This window comes from Lagopus leucura, unplaced genomic scaffold, assembly GCF_019238085.1.
Source record: "Lagopus leucura isolate 7727_CA_CO unplaced genomic scaffold, USGS_WTPT01 Super-Scaffold_100017, whole genome shotgun sequence".
Taxonomy (NCBI): Eukaryota; Metazoa; Chordata; class Aves; order Galliformes; family Phasianidae; genus Lagopus; species Lagopus leucura.
Window position 1 is genome coordinate 6183459 of NW_024962271.1, and position 25768 is coordinate 6209226.

The 25768-nt window shown below is 38.3% G+C and overlaps 1 protein-coding gene across 2 annotated transcripts in view; it reads right to left on the reverse strand.

The window, feature by feature from the left end:
• Nucleotides 1–168: 168 nt before the first annotated feature.
• CMTM4 (CKLF like MARVEL transmembrane domain containing 4) overlaps nucleotides 169–25768 on the reverse strand; it is a 34009-nt gene continuing 8409 nt past the window's right edge. The window contains exons 2-5 of one of the 2 annotated variants that reach the window (XR_006180122.1): nucleotides 17206–17382; nucleotides 8426–8524; nucleotides 6587–7529; nucleotides 169–6398 (exon numbers count right to left, since the gene is read on the reverse strand). Coding sequence is in view for 1 of the 2 variants with exons in the window: in XM_042876941.1 (XP_042732875.1) it covers nucleotides 7356–7529; nucleotides 8426–8524; nucleotides 17206–17382 (450 nt within the window). In the remaining variant the exon portion in view is untranslated. Of the gene's footprint in view, nucleotides 7530–8425; nucleotides 8525–17205; nucleotides 17383–25768 lie in introns of both variants that reach the window. The other variant, XM_042876941.1, reaches the window with a different exon arrangement.

The following is a 25768-nucleotide window of genomic DNA, read 5'->3' on the forward strand; positions in this document are numbered from 1 at the left end:
CACTTGAAGGCAGAGCAAAAAAATGAGACCATCTTCTGATTCACATTCTGAGAAGAAATTTGCTACACAGCACACAGAGGTAAGACTATGACCAGTACCAATAAACTGCTTTAGCAGAAACAAAGCACAACAAAACCAGAGATATAATAGGGACTCGCATTACAAAAATAGTGTTTACTGGTTTAATAAATTTACATCTCAGTTGCTGTGGATGACAGGTGTTATACCACACATGGAAGGCACCCTAGGTGAAGCAGTATTTCGGTATTTGTTTACAATTCTGTGAAAAGACGTACAAAGTGTCAACTTTCAAATCATAACTGAGCAAATAAATTGCAGATTGAGAAATAAATACATAGTTTACTATTTTAGTGTGGGTTCCCGAACCCTTACAAACTTCAACATATACAAATAGTTTCAAAATGACAGTAACACAGAAGCCTAGACAGATAAAATGATTAGCTAAGTCATTCGTTATGCCAAAACTGTTATATCTTAAGTACAGACATCATTTAAAATGCAATTAATTGGCCACAATGTATAAGTCACAATATCTTCTTACTCTAGAACTGTGACATGAGTTAAAGCTGGATGAACTGTAGTGCTAAGATACACCCTCCCTCTGCAATAATCCAACAAGGAGAAACTGGTAAACATTTGAGATAAAAGAATAAACAGTAGAAAATGAAGGTAGCAATTGTTGTAATAAAAGGGTGCTAGCTAGAACCACTTCAACCTGTAGACATCTGGATAAATGTAACATTGCTAGAAGTACTATGATTGTAATCCTTTGGGATTAAAAGGTTACCAAAAGTGATAAATCAGCCTGGTTAACAGAAGGTATTTTCTTTCAAACACATGAAGTTTTTAACTAAATATGTCTATTGAGACGTTTGTCCGAAGCAAAACAAACACAATACCCTGAAACTTCCCATATTCTAGACAATAGTCCTTGACAGTCAGAAAAGGCAGACAGTCGTATTTCATGCTGTTACTCACATCCAGATGTTACTAAAACAGCTGCAGGGACCAGCCCCAGTGAAAGACAAGGAAAAACAGACACTCTCTGAGTAAGGTCTGGCTATTGCTTTTTGAAATGCTCTGATGTCCTCCTTCGGAATTTATGAAGATAGCTTCTATATCCTTCCATATAGGCTAACTGGCTTTTTAGAACTTCTACCCATGAAGACCACAGCATACAGATAAAACCTTAATAGTAAACTCAAAGCTCTGTTATAAATATGTCAATCAAGGTAACTATGTATATTGTATATAAAATTAAATATCTTCTGTTTGCCAAGCATAATTTAAAAAGGAATATCTGTGGCTAGTTATAAAAAAAATACATTTATTAACCCACAGAGATTAAAAGGCAATTTCACCAAGTCATCCACCCAGCACGCTTTTGAAAGAGGTGTACTGGGACTCTGGATAGGGAACTTCACCTCACCACATTTTCGTGATAAACAGACAACCTTTACTTCTGGGCATACATAAGAACAATTCTTAAAGCTGAATATTCCCAAAAGAAAATTGGATTGTGTTGTATATTCTAAATTAAAGGCTTCTATAAATCACAGTGTAAGCAGATTTTAAGACAGATTATCTATGGAATACAAATGGCTAAACTATGGGCAGATTTTAAAAATACAATGCAAAAATAAGACCAAAACAACAAAGGAACCTCCTCAGGCAGGGCAGTACTCCTCTGGCTCTATCAAATACCAATTTAAGTAAGTGGCTAAAATGGAAAATATCAGAAAAAACTCAGAGATTTCCTGAATATCTGTGTGAATTCATTTTTAATCAACTCCTTCTATTAAAATAAAGCTAGTATTTTTTTTCCAAAAAAGGCAAAAAGCAGAACATTCTGCTGGGTTTTGTACCCATTTCAGATTCATAGAAAACGATTACTTTCATTGCCATTAAGATTAAAATACATATCTGTATCTACACGTTCTTTTGATCTTTGTTAGTTAAAAGGCCCCCCAAACAAACCATAATATTTTATCTTACAAACGACAAAATGAAAGTCCCAGGTTCAGGAATGCTACACGACAGCTTTACTTGTCTCAGTGGGACTAGGCAGAAATCTCAGCCTGAAAGAATGCCTTCCTCCAGGTACAGAGTCCTCCTGATGTAAGCTCCTGGAGGTCCTGCAGGCCACTGTGAACCAAGTGCTACACTTCAGCTGAGTAGAAGTCATTAGATAATCACATTATTTGCCAACATACCTCAAGCTTTAAGGCACGCCATTAACAATGTTGGTGTCAAATCTCTCCTACCATTTTGTATGGCCAGCATGGCCCTGGAATTAGGGAGATAAGAACACTTCTAAGCCTACTTTTTTTTTTTTTTTTTAAACCAAGTCCAAATGTCTCCATCTCCACTAAGATGTGAGGAAGATATTTTTCCTTCTGCAGTAGGGGATTATTCAAGTTCACACATCATTTTCAAAATGCCAGGTTACTGAACATCAAGTCTGGTTGTCTGTCTTCTTCTGACCCTTTACCACATCTCAAATTCATAGTTGTGCCTAATTTTTCATCTATCCTAACTCAGGATGTTTGGCTCCAGAGCTTTCAGCACAAGGCTGTACTGATTTTCACGTAAAAACTGTTCAGAATCTCATCAAAGGAGGAGAGAGCACATTATTTTCTACCCAGTTTGAATTGCTACTAAGATGGAGAGGTTTATGCCCCACAAACACTCCCCAGTCAAAAAACAAAAAAAAAGAAAAAGAAAAAAGAAAAAGGGAACCTACACATGTGGGAATGCTTACAAGTACATCATAGGACAAGAAAACAGCAGATTTAGAACACAGACTGAAGAAGGGGGGGCGCTGCATTATAAAGCCACATATTAAATAAGCATTTGCTGTACCTGCATGTTCCCAAAATAGCACAAAGATGGCAAATGTCAGACTTGTTTAGGACCCTATAAATTTATAGGAAATTGAAGGTTGACTCAATTATTAACAGTCCACACACAGGTTACAGTAGATGAATTTTCCGGTGTGGTTCACAGCACTTTAAGAAACAGCAAGCCTGCTGTACTACGAAGGGACAATCATCACGTGGTGCAATGTAATTCACGGAGGGAAAAGAAATACATAATTAACAAATTGGATTTTTTCCTCACTTCTCCCCTCCTCTTTCTAGACTTAATAGTGAAATATAAACAAATACATTAAATCAATTTAGATAATATCACGAGATGCACGATGAATCACATATGAAGCCTATAAAGAAGCACCCCATGTTACTGATTTTATTTAAATTCTCACCTAAGAGACACAACAGAAGATGACGAGTTGTTTCCAAGGCACAGCTCACTGCTCACGCCATACTTCTGAATATAAAGCCAATGATGGACAGAACAGACTGAGATACAGGCATCAAATCTCAAAGGTCAGCACCTTGTCTCTCAGAAAAGGCAGAGGTAGATGGCAGATGATGCTAATAATAACCTCTGAGCATATGGTTCCTTATAGAAAACTTAGGAAGAAACACAAGCAGTATTATGCCAGATGGCTTCCAAAGACCACAGGGGAAAAAAAAAAAAATCCCCCAGCAGATCCATCCCCAAACATTATAAGCTATCACAGATGGGAAGAGTACCATACTCAAGCAGGACATAGAAAACACTATTCTTATCTTCCTCAGATTGAAGCAGTCACTATACATATCAAGGCAGAACGGTTAACAAAAACTAGATATAAAACAAGACAGATGAGGCATGAATTTACAAAATGAAAGGAGCAAGCAGAGTGTAGGTAGGAATCAACTTTACTAAGAAGCAATTAAGCTGCCAAATCATTCTTAATTATCATTTAAGAAACTTAATTCTATAGCAGGCAGTTGCATACCATCAAGTGAATGCACGATAAACCTGAACTAAGACTGCCCAAACTGAACAGAGTATTAACAGGAAAATACCTATTCTTACAACACCATACAACAGTTACTCTGTTGCTCCAATCATTTCATGTTAACTGATCTTTCAAGCCTGTGCATAGCATGCAATATTTACCCTCATTTTTACACACAGGAATACATGGTGATGGCAAATCTGAGGGCTCAGTTTTGGCTTAAGAGGATTAATCAGAATGCCATTACCATTTCAAGCATCCTATTCCCACGAGATTCATCTGTTTAGCTTTCATTTTCTTTTATTTACAGTGGTTTTTGGATCCCTTTGTAGAGCTAAACAGCACACTTGAAACTAAGAAAAGCCAGCAAGACTAGCTGGCTGGAAGAAGTAACTTAGTGCCACTTTTCTAAGCAAATTTCAAAAAGGCAAATCACAAAACCTTTCTGACTCATTTTCTTCCGTAAAGATTTCATTTATTTTTTTTTAATTCTACTCTTTTAATGGCTGCAGGTTTGATAGCAATCTTAACAACAAAGATTACTGCTTCTTCGATACACCACATGAAATTGTAATTGTAAAGGGGGTGGAATTAAGAATGCTTATGTTAAATGAACTCAGTGTTTCAATTTTAGTTGTCTCATAGCTACTTTATTTCCCTTTTCTATAAACCAGATAGCAAATAATGTCTCTGTAGAGTAATAAATGCTTAACTTAGATTTTAAGAAAGTATATACTGTACAATACTAAAATCATCTTTGGTCCCCAAAATAAGGAAATTACAAATTTACATTTGTCTTCCTGTTTACAAAGTTATCAGATAGTAGTTCTTTTAAAAAACTTTTAAAAATCATATTCTCTTTGAATTCTACCCTGAAAGCTGTGCTAAGCTCAAGTCATGAGTGCTGTAAGTAATAAATACTGTTCTCAACTCAAGAAAACTTATTTACCATGTAATAGCACTCAAAGTCATACAGGAATACTACATATAAGATGAAGTATTATACAATATTAGAAATATAACTATCATTCATACTAAGTAAGCATTTGTCATTCCAGCTAAAGATAAGAAGCTTTCTGCAATCTCACTCCAGAACAGGCCCTGCAAAGTTATCTTTTGTTCAGGTTAGGAAAGGTGTATGGATTTTAAAGATACCAAATTCACAAAACTTGCAGATGCACGAAATCTCCCATACATACCTCTGAGAAATCAGAGAACCAGAATCATCACAGGGACTACAGAAGAGGAACAGGACATTCTCCTTCATACGTGTTATTGCAGCCCTCTCATTAACCAGCATCAGGATATACTCATAATGAAAAGCCTATGCTTACCCTAAACTCTTTCCTCACGCCTAACTTCTGCAGGTACCATTCCAGAAGTATCCATCTTCTGCAGAACAAGATTCTGTATTTTAATAAGGCTTTTTCTTTTTTTTAATAACATTTATGCAAACTGCCTTAATGTCTGTTTACAACTCCAGTCTACATATGTCTGTGCTACTTTCAAGTGGACTGCTGAAAAACAGAAGGGCTAAAGCAACTACACTGACTTCAAGAAACTTATTTCATGCCACATTGAACGTGGAACTGTCATTTACATTTCATAAAACTCATTAAACCCAGTGAGACTCCACCTTAATAAAATGTTGATGCTCTCAGCTCAACAACAGAAGTTAGCTTCTACGTTCCAATCTTTTTTTTTAAACTGACATTACCTTTGGTGCTAACTTTCAACAAACTACAATAAAACGTTAACGCAGTAACTGGAAAACCATTATTGGTCTAGAAAGCCAAGTTTTCTTTAACCTCATTAATAACTCTTAATTTTAAGTGAAAATGCACCATAGACACAAAACCCACAAAAAATGCAAAGACATTGGTTTTGTTACCAGTTTTCTACCTGTCGGTGTAATTCCATTGCTTGATCCAAGAACTGCAATGTAAGGTTCAAATCTGGAACACCCTCCGTTGCTTCTAGTATTAAAGACACCCAGGCACTTGTACTGACTTTCTGTTTGATATAACATAGTTTTATATATTTAAAAGTCACCTGTCTGCAGCGTATTGCCTTTTGTTCAGAAGTTAACTGTGCTAAATCACTTAAGAGTACGGCTAAACAAGATTAATACAAATTGTTCAACTCTGATGTCAAATAATGGATTACACAGATTAAAAAAAAACATCAATCATTAAAAAAGCATTGAAATATTTAACTGATTACTCACATTTCAAGTTCTGATTAGAGAAAATACCTTTATCTTAATTGCAAGTAAAATTAAAACAAGAAAACTTCAATTAGGTAAAACCATTCCTCAATAAAGAAATATTAGAAAAAATGTTTGCAGATATATCCAATTCAAAAAACAAATTTTACCTACTACCAACAGTTTAACTTTAGAAAAAACAAGTAATCCTCTAAACAAGAAGCATCTCAGATGAATCACAGTATTGCAATCTTAGAAACACTTTATATCATAAATTTTTGCTAGTTACTGCTTACCCTAGGCTTCTCAGAAAGGTTGAACCTTAAAAGAAAAAAGAAAAAAGACATGACTGGAACGCAGGTTTACCAGATGACAATTCATCCTCTCTCCTTTAGCACTGTGCCCCTCAGCATTCTCTTTCTCCACCCTGCCTCCCAAGTTTCCTCCACCCTCCACCATTTTGGAATGAAAAACAGCATGTATCCAACATCAGCATAAAGTTCACATACTTGCACTGGATGCATTGTGGTGACCATTCAATAAGATATACTAATCTTGCACAAGTTCTGATACAAGCAAGGTCAGGCACGAACTGCATGTGATGATTTGCAAATAATCCAAAGGATAACTGCCTCAGCATTAAATCAACAATCAGAAAACAGAAGAGACTTTCATGTGGCAGCTAGGTAAATGAAACAACAACGAAACAGCGTGCAATCTTGCAGGTGAGAACTGAACTGCACTGCCAAGGCTGCACAAGGAAGGATACAGAGCGTTGCTGGACACGATACATAGTAAAGTTATGGCTACTTGCCCCCTACTTCCTTTTCATGTGTATTAAATTTGCTCCTGGTGGATTTCTTTCTTATATTAAACAAAAAAAGATAGCTCTGGTCTTAATTTTTATGACAGATGAAGAAACAGTGGCAGAACATGTATATTCAGAGCTTGCTCTTAGGAAAGGGAAGAGAAGTTCTGCGCAGTAATCCAAAACATTAACATACTTCAGAACATATATATAATATATTATACATAATATATACAATATATGTATATATATGTGGATGTCTTGAAAAGATTTTGCTTTTGAATGGCCAACATCTACTGCTTTCATGAAAACAGCTTCTGACTTGATGCTTCTCTGCACATATCTGGGCTGGGCATTCTTTGCCACTATCTGATTTTCCTTTTCTTTCTTAAATAAAGAAAAAACACTGTATTCCATGAGCAAGTTCAGCACTTCTCTCTTTCCTCTGCAGTCCCATCTAGATGCTGCTCTCATGCATCCAGACGCTGAATCTCCGGGCGATGATCTACTTCTCTGGATTCTGTCCGAGCACGCATGTAATCACTGGTCTGCCGACTGCTTTGCTGTCTGCTGTTCATTTGCCACTTCTTAATAGCTAAATATGTGTTCACAGCATACACTGCCATTGCCAAGAAACCAAATATCTACAAGAAGTAGAAAGACAATTTTTGAAAACAATAAGCATAGTTTCATAACAAATTTCTGAGAAGTTCAGCTTTCTGCTTTACTTGCACTGATAGATTATCACAGCCTACAAACCTGATGTTCTTCTTCAATAAACTAGAGAATTTGTGAAAGCTACTAAGATCAATGATCCAAGAAAACTAAGTTCTTCGTCTACAAACACAACAATTACACCTTGCAATGCAACTTCACTGGAAGAACCTCTTGCAATAATATGGCTCTTCATCCAAACAGTTCATTCGTTCCTCAGGATGCACCTGGCAGTGAACAAATGACAAGAGATGGCCAATCTAGACCATCAGCCTAGAGGATTTGATTTGCAGGTCTAGGTGTTTCTGCAGAATTTGTGTGATTTTCAATGTCTAGGTTTGAAAAAACAAGCTTGCCAGCTCAAGGACAAAGTTAATGTGCTTGACTTTATTGTTTTAGATTCTAAAATCTTTAAGTACCACTACACTCCATCCACAAAAATTGATCTTCTGTGAGCAAGAAGAACTCAGAAGATTACAAAAAAAAAAGCTCCATTTGGTAAGAATTTTTGACTACACCTTTTCTGTAAACTCACAATATAGAGTTGTATTACCTAAGCTAGGTATAGATAAAGAAGCAACACTAATAAAACTGGTAAAGCATTCTCAGCAAGCTGTTTTCCTGTTTGGTCATGCCCCAAGACGTGAGACTAAATTCAAATGAAATCAACATTCTTAAAACCAAAATTACTGCATACCTAACTGTAAAATAAGAAGCAAATTGGGAAGACTAAGGTAACAGAAATATCACAAGAACACAACTAAAAGATTATTCTTGGTTTTAATAGCCACTTAAGTGACTCATAAAAAGAAATTCAAATTCTTACCACAGCAGCAATTTCTGCTCCAGTTTTATGGTTTAAAGCAGCAAGCACTACAGAGGCAATGAAGAAGAAGAAAGTGCTGAGTCCAGTGTTGACCAGATCCTAAAAAAATAATAATAACAATCCTTCAGCATTATTAAACAATAACAGTCCACTTATTTTTATTACAACTGATGAAACAGGAAAAGGTTAGAACAAAAGTTATAGTAATACTTTCCCACTTCCTATGTAGTTTATCACACGTAAAAGATGACAGATTATTACACAGGAAATGTAGTATGTGTGCACATCACTATTTGAATTCTATTCACATACTAAGTATAAATAAGGCACCATTGTAAGCTCTGGATGTTTTATCTCAATGTCTGCTGGGATTATTAAGAACCGACTGTCAGCATAAGCAATGGGTAAAGCTGTTCCATCTCAGCTGACACTGAAGTAATTTGAATCTCCAGCATTAACACTCCCCTGCTCTCTTTCACATTACAACTCTCCATGTGCTGTCCACATAACACTCATGAGTTTGACTGCAAGTTCTTTGAGGCCTTATCTGTACAACAGCACACACCCTGCAGTTTCTCTATGAAGAACAGCTGCCCGCATTGGATGAACACACAGGTTTATCCACGTCTATCGCATAGGATTGATGTTTCAACTAGACACACCAGAACACATGCACAACCACCTCGGTGCTCTGAGGTGTTCAGAGAAAATTCTTGCTTTGCTTTAAGCACCAAAAAAAAATGCTACAAAGCACAGAGCTCAGTTATGCATACGCTGCACGTGTCACCTGGAGTTCAGATAATTAGGCCTTACAAAAAACAAAGGTCATTAACATATCACTGGGACATAAGGAAATTCCAAACGGCAAGCTATTAGCACAAAAATGATTACATCAATATAAGACAAATTAGAAGCATGGACTTCAAGATAACCTCAACAAAGAAACAAAGGACTAGGTTTGCTAGGGAATAGCTGTTTAGTATGTTATTCTGCGCTTTTCTTTGCAATTTTTTGAATAAATATTTGATGCTTATTTACATAGCACTATTTTTGTACACTACACAGCCATAGGAAATAACAGACTACCATGGTAACTGAAAGAATGGAGGAAGGCAGGGCTCAGGTAGGTCTGTGCAGGAAGCAGAGAACGGCAGCTCAACAGAAATATCCTGAAGGAACTGAAATCAGTGAGAGGTGAACACTGTCGCAGCTAAAGGGGAAAGAAAACTTGTGTTCAAATTTGCTGTACAACTTAGACTGAGACACAGAAAAGGAAAAATCTAAAAGACTGAACATGTCAACCCCACCATTTAAAAAAGAACACCTCATTGCTACTTTTTACTTAAAACTAAAAGGTAAATCTACTCTACATGACTCTTACACGTAAACCAGCTCACTTCCCACTTCTGATCCATTTACCAGAGAATTACTATTTCATTATTAGAACCACATCTTACAGTACTGTAAGGAGTTATGCTTAGAAAATTGAAGATAAATATAATATTTGCCCCATAACTAGGTTCTGGATATGTAACACAAAGACTCTGGACTGATCACTATCATCCAGCCACCCTAAAAAAAGTACAGGAAAGAAAAAAAGTGGTTAAGCCCAACATCTGTTTCTGCAGCCATCATTTGAGAATGTTTTAGTAACTAATGGTGAAAACAGAATCTGGTGCTGTGCTGTTCACACGGAATATGATCCATTTGAGGGCAATGACTCAGTGACAGCTGGTTGTCAAAATTAAGCACACCTGAGGATGAAGTGTGAGAGCTAGCACTGAGGACCGATCCTCATCTAAAAGGGGGACTTGGCCTTTCTGGGAGACTTCTACTGCTCCTCACTATTTCTAACCATGTATTCAGATTTCATGAGCCCAGTGGGTCTGTCTTAGCAGGAAGGAAACATAAGGAAGTCGTGAATCCCTAAGAAACAATTACCATTTTTTCACCTGCCAGTGTACAACTAAAGGCAGATACTTTATTCTGTTCAAACTCAGTGAGACAAATACTATCTTGCATATAAAACAAACAAAATTGGTACTTCACTTAATAGCTACTGCAGTTCTAATGACACAATTTCTTGTAAAACAGAAAACAAAATTTAAGAAATAGAGATATTAGAAAAGAAATTACATTCTGCAATTTCTCCAAGTATCCACCTCATCAACTTGGAGTTTATCAGATCTACCTGCATCCTGAAGTCTCCAAAAAGAGCTTTGGTTCTCACTGCACAAATCTTTTCTCAATATATGGCTAAATAGCATTAAACATTTTCATCAAGTCTCCAGAGTAAACGTCTATACCACCAAGGATGCTGAAAGTAAATACTGAGGAAAGGCCATCCACACTGATGATGCCCTTTGATTAAGAGTATTTTACAACCAACAGACATAACCTACAGAACAGAGACAAGATCCTGGGAGAAATAACTAAGAACTTCAGAATTACCGCCGGTAGGCATCTCAACATGTCGTGCCATGACCAAAAAAGAAGATGAAAAAGCACTTCAACATTCCACTGCACATATGGATACAATAGGTGCAAGGTGGTTACCATACCCTTGTAAGGGACATCGGAATGCTGCATTCTGGTCTGGTATCCACATTTTTAAAATTATGTTGAAAATTGAACACGGTGAAGAAAAGAGCCACAGAAGCTACTTGAAAGGAGGATAACATTTCTCACAGTACAAATCAAGGAACCTGAGCTGTGCTGAATACGAAAAAGATCGCGCTGCATGCATGAAGACTCCTGAGTTTAGATAATCATGAAACAATAGCTGTTCAGAAATTTCAGCATGGAAAACCACACCAAAGATAACAGGATAACAAAATCAGCAGATGAACATTTAAGAATGAAGACATATTCAAATTTACTTTTATCTGTAAGTTAGGTAACATCAGAATAAACAAATCAAAGTTGTGCCCCTTCCTATTTCTTATAATCCACGATTGCTTTTTTTTTTTTTCCAGACACATTTTTTATTTCCACACACTCAGATTTGTGTTTACAAATGACTTAACAGTTCAAATCTAAAGACTTCATTCCATCTTATGGTTCTGACACATTCATTTCTACATTTTCATCTTCATTGTTCAGGTTAAAATCCTTTAACGGAATTAATTATTAATTGGTTCATCCCTTAAAAAGCTAAAACTAACATAATTTTTCATGTCCACAAGTCAGACTGTTTGGAACTTAAGGAGCAATGACATCAGTAACACTGTCATATAAGTACATATTAGTAAAATCAAAGATGCTTGCATCAGTGGAGGCATTTAATCCCAAATTTGGTACATACTACTTAGACAAGAAAATAATCTACACTGGTTTTGGAAGAAGTCTGAGCAGAAACAAAGGAGAATGAACTACATCAGAAACTCAAGAAGCAGAGGACACTCCCTAAAGTAACGTAGCTTTTCTCCAAATATGAGAAAACAAATAATCTTGACAATAAAAAGAATAAGGTAATTGAAAAAAGATGAGTCCTTTCAAATCTGGCCATGATATAGCTAAAGTTCTTACTATTATATTTATAGACAAAGTAAAAACCACATCACACAGATAAAAGAATTTCTGCTGAAATTACAGCAACCTCATGAGACAGTATGCTGTGCCACAAAACACTGCGCAAAGCTGCCATCCATGGCAGAGAATAAAATGTATGAGCTGAACCAAATCCACTCTACACAGCTGCCGTTCCATTTCTCCTCTGCAAAATGGCCTAAAATTAAAGATGGATCTCTGACCCCTCACTATTACTCGCGTACCTCCATAGAGGTATTAATCAAAAGGAGAGCATCCAAGGACACCTAACTGCCTTTACCACCTATGTGTGCTGCTCAGGAGCACAGGGCAGAGCAGGCACCTTAACTTACAGATGTCGACATGTTTCTGCCAAGACAGCATTTATACTGAAAATGTGAGGTTTTCTTCTGCTTATTCTGCTGTGAAGTGGGCATCTCTATCTAGATAGGTAATTGAACAGTATCTTCAGCCTTTAGGTTGAAGGGCCTGAGTAGGTACAGTTCCTGGGTTCATGAGGATGGAAAGCCTGAAGCAGTGCTAGGAATGAGGTCTGATAAGACCTCAGGAGATGGCAATGCCATTCACTCTTCTCCAATCAGTACTTCACAAGGTTGAGGAAGTTCTTCCCCTTGCTCCTATATGAAATTACCAATCTGAAGTTCACAAATGTACTGTCAATTATCTAATTCAATCATCCCTACTCAACCTCACAATTTTATTCTCTAATCACACTATTGCACACTGTAATTTTTTCCATCAGAATTACTAATAGAAATAATGGTTTCTCAAGCAAAAATAAGTTATAGGTAAAACAAACCAAACTAACTGTATGAGCATTAATCCCCATCTCCTATTTATTTGGGCTTACACAGGTAAAGAAGCATTTCACCCAGCTAAACAAACCAGCTTCTGCTATTCAAGACACACAAACTTCATCCCCCTCCCACAAAGCATGCCCAACAGTTCCAGAAACACACCAGAGACGTGCAGGGCCACTCCGGCTGTGCAGAGGTGCCCTGGCCTCCTGCTCACCACACGTCGCTGCTTCCCTGTTTTCTGAGAAGCCATCCTGTGCACATATGGGACCACTTCTCCTCACTATGCAACAGACCCCATTAGCAATAAATACCAGGCCAGGTAATACTCTGGGGTATTCTAAGCTTATGTTTGTTTTACTTAAGTAGTAACACGCTACTGTTTATATCAGGCTGCACAAAGTAACTGCCCAAAGAACAAACCTGGAGGAAATAAATTCTGTTCATCTTTTTTAATCTGTCATTATTCACTTTCATCCTCAGAAGGCATCACTATTTTGACAATACTAAAAATAAAAGTGAGAAAGGACTTGCTCATTCGACAGCTAAACAAGCCAAAGAAAAGCAAGATATTTTCAAAAGAAATAAAAATGAAAGGGAGGAGGGGAAATAAAAATAATCAAGTTTGCCCTGGGAAGGCCTTTGAAGTACATCTTTGTAATTATACTCCTCAAGCCAAGGCTGGCAAGGACTTTTGTCAATCTGGCACCACATCAAGGTTCCTGTCAATTACCACTGTCAGTTACTTACCCACGAGGCTTTCTCTCCCTAACAACTGAAAACAAAAACAAAGAACCTTTTCCAGAACTGCACAGACTAAAAGATGCTTCCACAGTTCCAGCGCATATTTAAAATATTTTTTTAAAAAATGCTCAACATCTATTGAAATTCTTTTTGTGTACAAAGACATAACTAGTCCATTCCACTGGCTTATTATAGAACACGTCTAACAACTTGCACTTGTTTCATCACTCAAACTCTCAAAGAAATACTGTCAAACTCCAGTTCTCTGCCATCATTTCCTTCCCTCCCCACACCATCTCGGGTTTAGCAGTGTTACTGTGGATCCCCCCCAGACAGACAGGAATTCATCAGAAGAAAGAAGTTACCGCAGACACCTCCATTACATTTTTCACTGCAGCCTTACAAGAGGGCCACAGCACCCACATATTTGGATGCAAGATCTCAAGCTCACTTTGTAGATAAGACTCAAATAATGAAATTAAAATATATAAATATAGCCAAACACAAAATGAAGGGAAGATTAGGTTATTAATCTACACTGAATACAATACTTCAAAGCAACAGCTCATCAGCTTAGCAGAAATCTCTGCTGTAGTGTGCAGTACATTCCCCCACGCCATTTACAAGTCTCCTTGCAGAATAGGCTCACTTTCAGTTGTAAAGCATAAAGGAAATGGAAATTTCCACTGACAGGTTCCCAGAACTGCACAACATTGATAGAGCTGTGCAAGAGACAAGTGACTGTTTTTTCATCTCACTGCAACAAACCCTTCTTTCCAATGTACCCAAGCAAAGTTCTATCCTTCTCCAAGCTTCTTTCATGTTTATCTCAGGAAAATGTAAAAATTGGCTGACAAGTCTCTAATTAGGATGAAAGCAAAGCTCTTTTCCTCAAATGACTAAAAATGAAGCAAACAGAAAGTGACAAATCTGGTACATGTATGTACGTGTGTGTGTGTATATACACAGCTCTGCTAGATACTGATTCTTATTTTTCTCCTTACCACAGACAGCAGACAATATTCATAATGCATTAGAAAAGTCTAATCTTATTGTAGTTCTAAAGGAAACAATCCTGTATTGGACAAAAGCAGTTGATGGGCTAATTTTCCAACATGAGGGACTGTTTGAAAAACAAAGGATTTTCCTAGAAAGTCTGTGAGCATGCCGAGTTTAAAGGAAAACTCCTGACTACACTTAACACTATAAAATTCTTTCAAGCCTCTTCATCTCAAACAGCTTCCAAAAGCAAGGCTTGAGACTTTTCACAGGGGAAACACTCGTTATAAAATCATAAAAGCACTACATAAATTTCTACATAAGTAGCAATTTTTTCCTACAGAATTGAGGAATGTGGAAATGTAGTTCAGAAAGCAATTCTTGTGATAACCATCTCAGAGCAGCAGGAAAATTATTGAAATAACTGTCAAAACACAGGAAAGTATGAAATATGGAAAGAAGAAAATAATGTGTGAGTATATGTCTATACTGTAAAGAATAAAATGACAAAATAAGCAGGAAAAAAATGAGGCAGAAAGCACACAATCCTCCATTCTTAGATTCTCTACTAACTTTCACAAAGTTACAGACTACAGCTATCAGAATAATGAAGATACTTCTAGAAGACAGTACTAGTAAAGGTCCCATCAGACTGCTCATTATTAAAATAAGTAAATAACCCGAGGAGGAAGGTTGGTCTCAGCAGTTAATGGACATCGTAAGCTTCCAGTTCTCATCTCTATTAGAGATCTCTGGAATACTTACTCAAAAGAAGAGACTTGTAAAATCATAACAATTTCCTTTAACTCCTGTTAATAAGATTAAAAAAAAAAAAGAAAGCCAAAACATTTGCAGAGTATTCCGTTTGCCCTTCAGATTGAAGCCTGATCATGTCACACTCCTCCAAGCTGTAGAGGTGCTGGTTTCAGGGTGTGATAATCCCCCTAAAAAGAGGGCTCAAAACAATTTTATTTTTTTTAACTAGTTGGATTTTTAAGCACTCTTTTCTCTAAAGATCTCCAACACTGAGTACTATGCAGAGATACACAATGCTGCACTCAAAGCAGCAATTCTTATCACTCCATTACCACAAAAGTGTTGCTCAAATCTGTAAGAAGTCAGTGGCTGAAAAGACCCACCCAGTCATATCACTGATTATCTCCTGCAATACGGAAGGAAAGGCAGTAAAAGTCAGCCTTCGTACTTACATAAATTCAGCACACTGTCACAATGTTCTTGTAGCCAACAGAACAAAAGCTACCAGCACAAAGGAGCAAGGGCATGCAAAGTCATCAACTTGACTCTTCCAGTGATCCGGCTCAGTCATGGTCACTTGGCAAACCACTCACCAGTCTCCTGATAAAAATTATCTTGGTCAAGCTTACTTTCAGCATAAGTTGGGTCTAGTATTCACTCTTATCACACCAGGAAAACCATCTTCTGTGACAATGATGCAACAATTATGCCCTCGTACGTCCTACCAGCATATTTCGGAGCTGTGTCATTTATAAAGGCCGTTGCTGCAATGGCTAATAAACAGGCCAGTAAAAGAAAGAAATCACCTTCTTTCTGCAACTTGCCACAAAGATAAACACTGAAAATGCCAGCAAAAGAGAAGGAAGGAGAAAAGGCAAGACAACCCGTTAAAATTCCAGTGGCTCCACTGGTTTTGTTCGCAAGCCACCTGTACCTACCTCACCTACAGTTGCCACTCACATTCCTCAATCTACCCCAATCTTAACAAGTACTCCTAGGAAGAATACTCTCAATAAAACATGGATCCCTAGGGTACAAAGAATCATCTATTTTCACATTCCTCTCTCATTTTAGAGGTCATTTAGGCTTACAAACAGCAAGTTGCAACAATAACAACTGACATTAAAAGAAAATCACAACAGAAGCCTGGAAAGTACTGTGAGCAGTCTAAAGCACCACTTACAAAAATACATTAGAACATATGCACATATGTATATGTATTATCTGTACTGTGCAAAAGAACTGATATAAACATTGTTCTTAAGATGACAGATCTTTTGGTAGAGTAACTCATGTTGATTCTGTGATCTGTTTATGCAGCTCAATCTGAACATTTAACTCATAATATAGCATGGAAATGGAGACTTGTACAAAAGGAATGTGCATTGCCAGCAGTTTTTTTCCCAAAGCTCCTTGTATTTGAGAACATATCAAGCACTGCCAGTTGATGTTTAACAGTTAGGGGTGTAAACAATTCAACGCTTAACTTTCAGAGAAAGCTTACAATATTTTTGCCCAAGGATTACATTAATCTGTGTAAGAAAATATATGCAGCACCAGAATTCTAATATAAAAAACAGCTTATGAAAGAACAACAGGCTACTGTAAATATCACATCTGTCAAAGTTAAATAAATACAGACTGCATTTTTATCCACTTCATCAACAAACAGTAATTGCTGGCAGTAGCAGTAAGTCCTTCCTTCCAAACAGATTCTACCAGAAAAGAATTTTAGCTCTATTTAACATAGTTTAATCTTGCTACACTGCAAAGCTCATTCTGCTGTTAGTATTCAAAGTAATATAAACTGTACACTTCAGTCACCATAGAATACACATACAGAATCTTAAACATTAGCAGTAGAAAGTAAAGTTCAAAGACCAAACTTAAAAACTGTTCTGCAGTTTTTAGCAGCAAGGATTTGTACAAACTTACAGTGAGATTCCAGTTGATCTGTGGTATTCTTGTGTGAAGATTTAGACTGAACATAAGCAACAGAACTCCAGTAACCACCAATGCACTACAGCTCACAAACTCGAAGAAATAAAGGCCTTCGCAAGGGGAGCATTCCATGATGGTCTCTATGCAGATGAATGCAATCAGTGCCAAAACCTAGGAAGAAAAACAAGTGGAAAAAATATAAATAGATTTCCACATTTTGAAAATAGCCACAAGTATTCCTGAAATTTCCATTGGGAACATGATCAGTTTACACTCCGGAATGTGTGATTTCAGTTTGTAACAGGGCACTGCCTAAGAGCAAAAACAAAAGCAAATTAATGCAAGACTTTCCAAGTATCTCCTGTTCAAGAAAGTCTATTTTAGGAGAATTACAAGGAGTCCAACATCAAAGTGATGGAGACACCCAGTAATGCACGAAACCCCTCCAGGCCTTTGGCTAAACACGTGAAATGGTACCCCACACATTTTATTTCATTATATGCTATTCCAAAACTTAAAGATCAAATGCATTTGTCTTTTGGGCCAGAATCAATCTCATTTATGTAGTATTATCATAGCATGATTGTTAAAGACATTTCAATCAAGCTATTATTTTGAATTCGATATCAGCTTGAAAACTAAGAAGCACAGATTCCGGATCTCTACCAGCTTCCAAAAGCACCTGCCTGTTTGCATGTTCATCACCATTAATACACTGTAATTTCTATGAAAACGCATACTTTGCTCCCTCAGTGATGAGAAAATAAAACCAGTAGCTAACATACTGAGCAGAAAACAACTGAACTCCTGGCACTATAAGCTAACCATTATCCAAGTCAGATGTATATCACACCCAATGCAAAAGTGATCTTGGCAGAGAGTAGACTTCTGCTTCAGCGTAATTCACTGTTTAGGATAAAACAGCAAAACTCACTACCTGCTTCATACACAAAGCTGAAATACAGAAGACGACAAGCAGCAACATTAGCTACCATTAACACCTACAGGAAGTACAAATCTTACATAAGTGAATGTTTCAAACTGATTCCTCTTTAAAAGTAAATGGGAAAAGAAAACCAGTGCCAGGGATGCTTCCCCTACATTTTCCACAGCAAGCAAGGAAGGCCTTTAAGAATGTTTTGCTTTGTTTTCAAGACAACACCCACCCACCAACCCACTCACATTTCTCAGAAAGAACTCACTTTTTTGCTCCACCACAAAATTCTGCTGTGACCTCAGTTAAGTCACTTCAATTTGAGGGTGAAGAACATACAGAGTTGCCTCTCCAGGGCTAAATGTCTCAAATGGAATGCCTCGCAAAAACCAAAGCTAGCAGAAGCCACAATACCAATTGGTTTCTTCTAAACAGCCCTTTGCAAATTTCAATCATATTTTTGCAAATACCCTCTCTTCCAGCACTCTCTGCACTTCATATGGTAATTTGTGTCTGTCTCCTATCAGCTAAAATGGCATGATGAAGAAAAAAAGATTCTGAAAGAACAGTTAGTTTTTGCCACTGAAATCAGTAGTAATACCACATTTGGGATATCACTCCCATGCATTGCCTTAGCCACATACTTCAGAATACAGTAGCTAATTTAAGTTTAAAAATAGAGTAAAACAAAACCAGTTTTAATTAAAAAATCACACTTGGCTAGGAAGTCTCTCACAGCTCATTTAGCATGAGGTCTTTATAACAGCACACACTACACGAATTTTTGCTAGCTACCCGAGCAGGCTGGTTTTGAAACAAATTCTGAACAGATACCCAGTGATTGAACACTTGAAGTTGGTTTTTATCCTTGGCATTGAACAGCTATGGAAAGTTGGAAAAAAACAACAATATGCATTGAAAATTAGAATCCAACTATGAGTTTAACAATGACCAAAAAATTAAAAAACTGTCCAGAAAGCAGCTTCATTTTACAATAGAGCATGCAATGAAGTTCATGTTTTCTGTGAACAAGTCTCAGAACTGAAGAATATAATTTTAAGAAACACAGACCTTAAAAAAGAAAAATCTTAAATGTCTCAAGTGGGATCAAAATTCAGGATTAATGCTAGAAGTCACAGTGAATTGGCAACACAGAAACTTCTAAATATTCATTGTTCACTGGAACAGGTTGCCCAAGGAGGCTGTGGATGCCCCATCTGTGGAGGCATTCGAGGCCAGGCTGGATTTGGCTCTGGGCAGCCTGGTCTGATGGTTGGCGACCCTGCACATGGCAGGGTGGTTGAAGCTAGATGATCACTGCGGTTCTTTTCAACCCAAGCCATTCTATGATTCTATGACATATTCCAATATAATAAAGTCTCCAGTGTCCTTGCCACCATTTTTGATGTATTATAACCCTAACAAACATTTTATTGTTTTAAAGGAAATGGTTCTGCAATATTCTCTCGAAATACTGTCGCACGAGCTCAAACAATATTAGGTTCCTTTTCTAAAAATATAAACAGCTCTGAGCAGTGCCAGCAATGTCAGGCCCAAGGAGCCAAAACCCGGGGCACGTCGGTCATTGCGCTGTGCAGCGGCTACTTGGCAGATGGAGCTTTGGTCGTGCTGCTGACAGAATCTCATGCTGGCTTCTCTCCACACAGACAGAATGCTTCTATGAGCAAATGGATGTAGTAGTCAAAGCTCCGGAAAAAAAAAAAAAGAAAAAAAAAGCTTAAGTGCTTCTCACTTTTAGAAATAGAATTTAAATTAGATGCTGAAGAGACACTTTTGGGGGGAGGGAAGGAATCATTAGGTGTTAATTGTACGCCCCCAAGCTCAGATGAATATCAATGTAAGTGGAATTGCTTTGAAATGTATTAAGATTTCCTTTTATCCCCTAAGAAATCACAGGAGACACAGGTGAGATGCAGCCTCCTAAGAAAATCACTAGTTGTATACACTTCAGCTGGAGCTAACCCAAATCATTCCAACTATCACCAAAGATGGAGACACATCACCAGTGTAAGCAGCTCCATGAGCGTGCAGCATTCTAGGCTGTGGCAGCTGAGCCTACTGACGTGCCTCCTTAATACATCTGGGAGAAAAACTCAGCTGCTTCAGTTTATCATAGAAATTCTGACAGCAAAGCTGAAGTTGGATTTTGAAAACATGGGCAGAGTAACTCACTAGTAACATGAGGGTTATCATCACGAGTGGATGTGGCCACCTGAATGAGTATTTCCATGCAAACAATTCACGCCCAAGCCTCAGTACATCAAGACTCCAACCAGACATGTTACCATTTTTCTAAAGAAAAGACTGAAGGCTACCCCCCTACCAGGGCTACAGACAACACTTTCCTCTTAGCCATCAGTTATTTGTCTCACAACAAATGCTATGACAAAAAAAATAAAAGTCAAATTAATTACCACATAAAAAACTACCCTCCCACACAAACTTCCCTTTCTGCAAACACTAAAAAAAAAAAAAAAAAAAAAAAAAAGTGTTTATCAAGAAATATTTTCTTTGAAACACCAGGATTACTATACGTTCATAAATTTGCCAGGAGCACCCTCCGAATAATTACATTACTTAATGTTGTGTACATTCTGCAACATGAGCCAAAGCAGCCTGCCAGAAGCTATGGCTCTTCCAGCAATCAACTTCATTTTAAAATAACAAACAAAACACGCAACATGTTAACACTGCAAGAAAAACAACTCATTTTCACTGCATCCCGAAACATAGGAAATAGATCATTTCATGTGGGGTGTGTAAATTAGGCAGTGAATTAATGCAATTTTGGCACACAGAACACCACCTGGTTGATGTGTCGATAAAGTAGACAGATCTGATCATAAGGAAGTATGAACCCAGGAGAGCTGCACAGCAAATCTGGAGGCGGGCTGGAAGTCTTCATCTCAGCTTATTTTCGGACAGAACTCATGGAAGGTTTAGAGCTGATCATTTTGTCCACTTTTCCCATAGAGCTCCTTAACTGTAATGAAAACATCTTTCCTGACAACAGAAGCAATCCCTACTTTGGAGTCACACCTCTTTTAGTACTCAAGCGTGATGAGCACCAACGAGAAGTTCTCCAGAAGCAGAAGTTTCAGGGTTGGTTCACTGAGGAAAAATGAGAAGTTGAATGTGGTAGAGATCTCCTCTCACAGGAATAACTGCTCTCTCCCACAAACGACACAGTACAGCTTTCTTGGATAGAGTCAGAAAAGTTCCCTCTGATAGATGAAATGAAACTTTTCAGCTGCTTTCCTCTGCAGTGAGTACTTTGGGGGAGTTTTCTATTCCATCCTAATTTGTTCAATTAGGTAAGATTTATGACGTCGTCTTTCTTTTTCCTCCTTTTTCAGGCTTAGTTTTGGTTTCCCTTCTACTTCCACCCTTCCTAAAGGAACAAAGTAGGTACTGCATCAATGTGAAACTCTATCCCTACAAACACTTCTGCTTAATTCTACTGGGCACACAGGTCTATACAAAGGCACCCGAGGCCACTGGCAAAACCACACTTCCCCCAAGCAAAGGAGATGCAAAAGCCAGGTGAACAAAAGCAGGATGGAGAAAAACGAGCTTCACAGGGGAGCTGAGAACAGTTCAGGGTGTGCCCAGACTTGCAGCCCAGCAGGGGCAGTGCACCTCGAGCTCTGTGATGGAAGGAACTTCCCAGTCACCTCATTCCTCACTGCCCACTACTGCCCAGAGCAAAAGCAGACGGGAGAATCTCCAATGACAGCACCAAGTACAAGTATCATTTCCCTACAATGATTTTGGGAGCTTTTCATTTTAATTAACTGGCAACCTATTAGCCAATATCACTGGTCGGGACACCTAGGACTGCCAAGGGAACTCACGTACAACCTGAGGCTATTCTATTCAAGAGTAGCAAAGCCCATCTGTCAGCTCAATTCAGAAGCCCCTTGCTGGAAAGGGATGAAGCTACTACAATTAAGAGCCTTTTAATTATTGAAAGAGAGCCTCCACATTTGGATTCAACATTTGTTGAATCAGGCACATCAGCTTCATAACACTATTGTAATTGTCTCAATTTTCCTGTAAATTCCCCTGGAGAAGAGACCTTAATGAAGAAATCATCTGCCTTAGGGCTATGTGAATGGCTTATATTTACATCATCTTCTTGGCAATGCAGGCACATCAGACTTAAAGTACTGTATTTCCCCAAATGGAGAAAATGTGTTACGACAGGCACCCGACGACAAAAGCAAGCTTTCAGGAGCTTGCTAACGCTGCATCTCTCCTGTCAAAGATAAAACACGCCGTGCTTTATTTTGGGAAAAAAATAATTAAAAAAATAATCCAACAGCTTCGCACTAAAATAAAAAGACAGTTCTGCAATGAAAACAAAGTTAAGAAATGAGAGTTTTCCTGTTTATCTATGAGGTTACCACAGAAAGCCATACTGTGTGGTTCAATGACATGATTATGCATCATTTCCAAAAACCCACTAAACGGTCAGCATTTTTTCTGCCTGAAAAATACCCACAGAATATCAGTAAGAATGTCACACTACCAAGACATTTCTACATCCAGACTGTTTAAATTAATGGTACAGTAAAATACACATGCACAAAATTGAGAAGAAATAAATTGCTTTTGCACCACTTAAAGTATCTGAAGACATTTAACTTTCTTGAATTAAAACCTAGATTTATTGTTCTCATTTACTTGGCCCAGCAGTTCTAACTTAATGTATGAAACCAAACGGGTCTCATTCCTTGCAAAGCACATGCATTTCCCACATCTAAAACAGCTGGCACAGAGATGAATATTCGGGATCATATGGCTGAAATGCAGTACTGCTTCTCCAGCAGGAAACCATCTTTTACCCGAAGCAGAAGAATGGTTGATTTCCCGCCTGTTCTTTGTCTGTATCCTTAAGACCAAAAGAAATGTGTTATTAACTCTGGTAATTGGACTGCAAGGAGCTTTAAATCACAAATGAGCATTAAGCTTTTCTTAAAGGCAAATTTAGGAAAATGATGCTTACCAGAGAAGGAAGCTTAAGCGAGCACAAGCAACTCAGCACCCTGCATAAGCTGTGCTCAAATGGCACAAAAACATAACATGAAACAAATTCAGAAAAACTCAGCAAGACTTCTGGAATTCAACTTGGATTTGGTATTGCGAGCGATGATAGAAACAATACCAGAATCATTTAAACTTCAGACCTCACTGCACCTCTAAGGTTGCATGTAGCTGCAATCGAATTTCCACTGTTCCTTCCTTCCTTTTTGGGTGTAACACAGCAAGCATTCAGCACATTAAATATTGAGGAATCTTTACTAAATCAGCTGACAGTTTGCCACCACCATCCATTTTCTGTAACCTTCCAAAGATTCATCCACTGCTGACTTCCTTTCCTCTACTTAGGCAGAAGACCAATTCTAAATACAGAACATATTTCTGAGGCCAGAAACATTTTGCTGGCGCATTTTAGGAGTCATACTTAAGAATGAGCGAACTTCTTAAGACTCAAAGTTAACAACAGAAAGTTACTTGCTTTGAAACAATATGCATGTCAAAACTTACCTTCCAGAAAACAAACCCAGACTGAACTAAAAACAGAAGAGATCCTCACCTGACTCAAACAGAAATGCACAAGTTCTACAAGTGAAATTAATCGTGGCATCTAGAACGGAAGAAATCTACAAATAGTACTTATTTCCTGCTCTATATGCATCAGGACCATTTTGCTTATTGCCTGTACACGCCTAGACAACAAACATTTCATCTGCTACGTCTACGCAAAACCAATTGCAGCTCAGATGCTGTAAAACACAGTATGTTTTGCAGTAGGGAAATGTTTGAGGTCGGGTGGGTTTTTTTTTTTGTTTTGTTTGGATTTTTTTGCTTGTTTGTTTTTAAAGAAAAACATATATAGCTCTTCCTGTTACTGGTCTGCCAAATAATTTGGGTTTTTTTCATATTACGATAAAATTGTTCTTAGAGAAAATCCATTGTAGCATTACAAGTAATACATCCACGGGCAGACAGCTATGATGCCAAAAGCAGCAGAGCCCAGGCCTACAGGGCTCCTGTCCAGGAATCCCAAGAGCTGCCACCACCCCAATGTCACTTCTACTTGGTGCCATTTACACCTAAGATTTCTAATCCTAACTCCCCAGGAATGGCTCAGAGCAACAACAGTGACCACACTTCTCCAAAGTATCAAGTGACAGCAGGCAGATGAGCCCACCTTAGCAAAGGCTTCCTTGTACTGAGCGGCACAGCCCTAATGAGCAGCCACAGCAGACCCACACTGCTCTGTGCAGGGCAATGCTGCAGCACCAGACCCTACCACAGCCCTGCCACCTCCGTCTCCTTCCTCCATGCAAGAGATGCTGCTGCCTGCACAGCAATACACCTCTTCTAGGCGTAGACAAGACTTAGATAAAAAAGAGATATAACATGTCCCGTAAGAAAAAAGCCTATCAGCAGTTCTATAGCAACCCCATCCCAAAAGGCATCCATCTGAATATCACACACGAGCAAGGCAAACAAACCACGCAAACTGTAAGCAGCTTCTCCCACTGATTCCTTTCAACACAAACTTAAGCCCCTGATCCCCAGGAACTACAACTGCTGCACACTGCAATTCCATGTACGTTCATAATGACAGGAAATGCAAGACAGTAAGGACCAGAAGCCCAGCATAGCAGGTTGTACATCCCTATCTTGCTCACCCTTTCATATGGCACACCTACCTCTTACACAGCCATGCTCATAAATGTACAGGCTTATTCTAGATCCACAACACTGCACTGGGCCAATGGCTTCAATGAGTAAACATAAATACTCCATTACAGCAGGTCAGTTTCCCCCACCTCTCTTCACAGTCTCTTGATATTTGAGGCTTTGTTTTCCTCTTCATTGCCTCATACTTACTCTGACAGATATTTGTCAGCAGTACCTTTTACAGCCACCTCTCTCTCACTCCCAAGCTTTACAAGGCAGACTCTGCAACACACTGCCTACTGCAAGACAGCAAACGTGGTGAATCACAGAATCATAGCATGATTTGGGTTGGAAGGGGCCCTTAAGGTCACCTAGTTCCAACCCCCTGCTAAAAGCAGGGACATGTCCCTCTTGACCAGGTTGCTCACAGGCCCATCCAGCCTGGCCTTGAACGCCTCCAGGGATTGGGCATTCACAGCCTCACTGAGCAACTTGTTCCAGTGTCTCACCACCCTCACAGTAAAGAATTTCTTCCTAATATCTAGTCTAAAACCCTGTGAGCAGCCCTACAAGCCTGACCCAGCCACCCCAATGCCAAGGGACAGACAGACACACCAAGGGCACAGATCCATGTAGACCAAGCACTGCAGGCAGCACCTCACGCTTCAGGGCGGATAAGAAGTACAATTAAATCAAATGCATAACAGAAAGGTGGAAATACTTTAAGTGTGAAGCTACTCAGTTCAGTTACTTCAAGTCTAATTTTATCACAATTTGACTGGCATTTGTGTATCATGCTCTTAGACGTGCTGGGTAAGGATAGGTCAGAAAAACATCACACATTTCTTCAGTGTCGCACTAAATTTAATTCTGTACGCTCTGAATCCTTTGCATCCTCCTCAACCG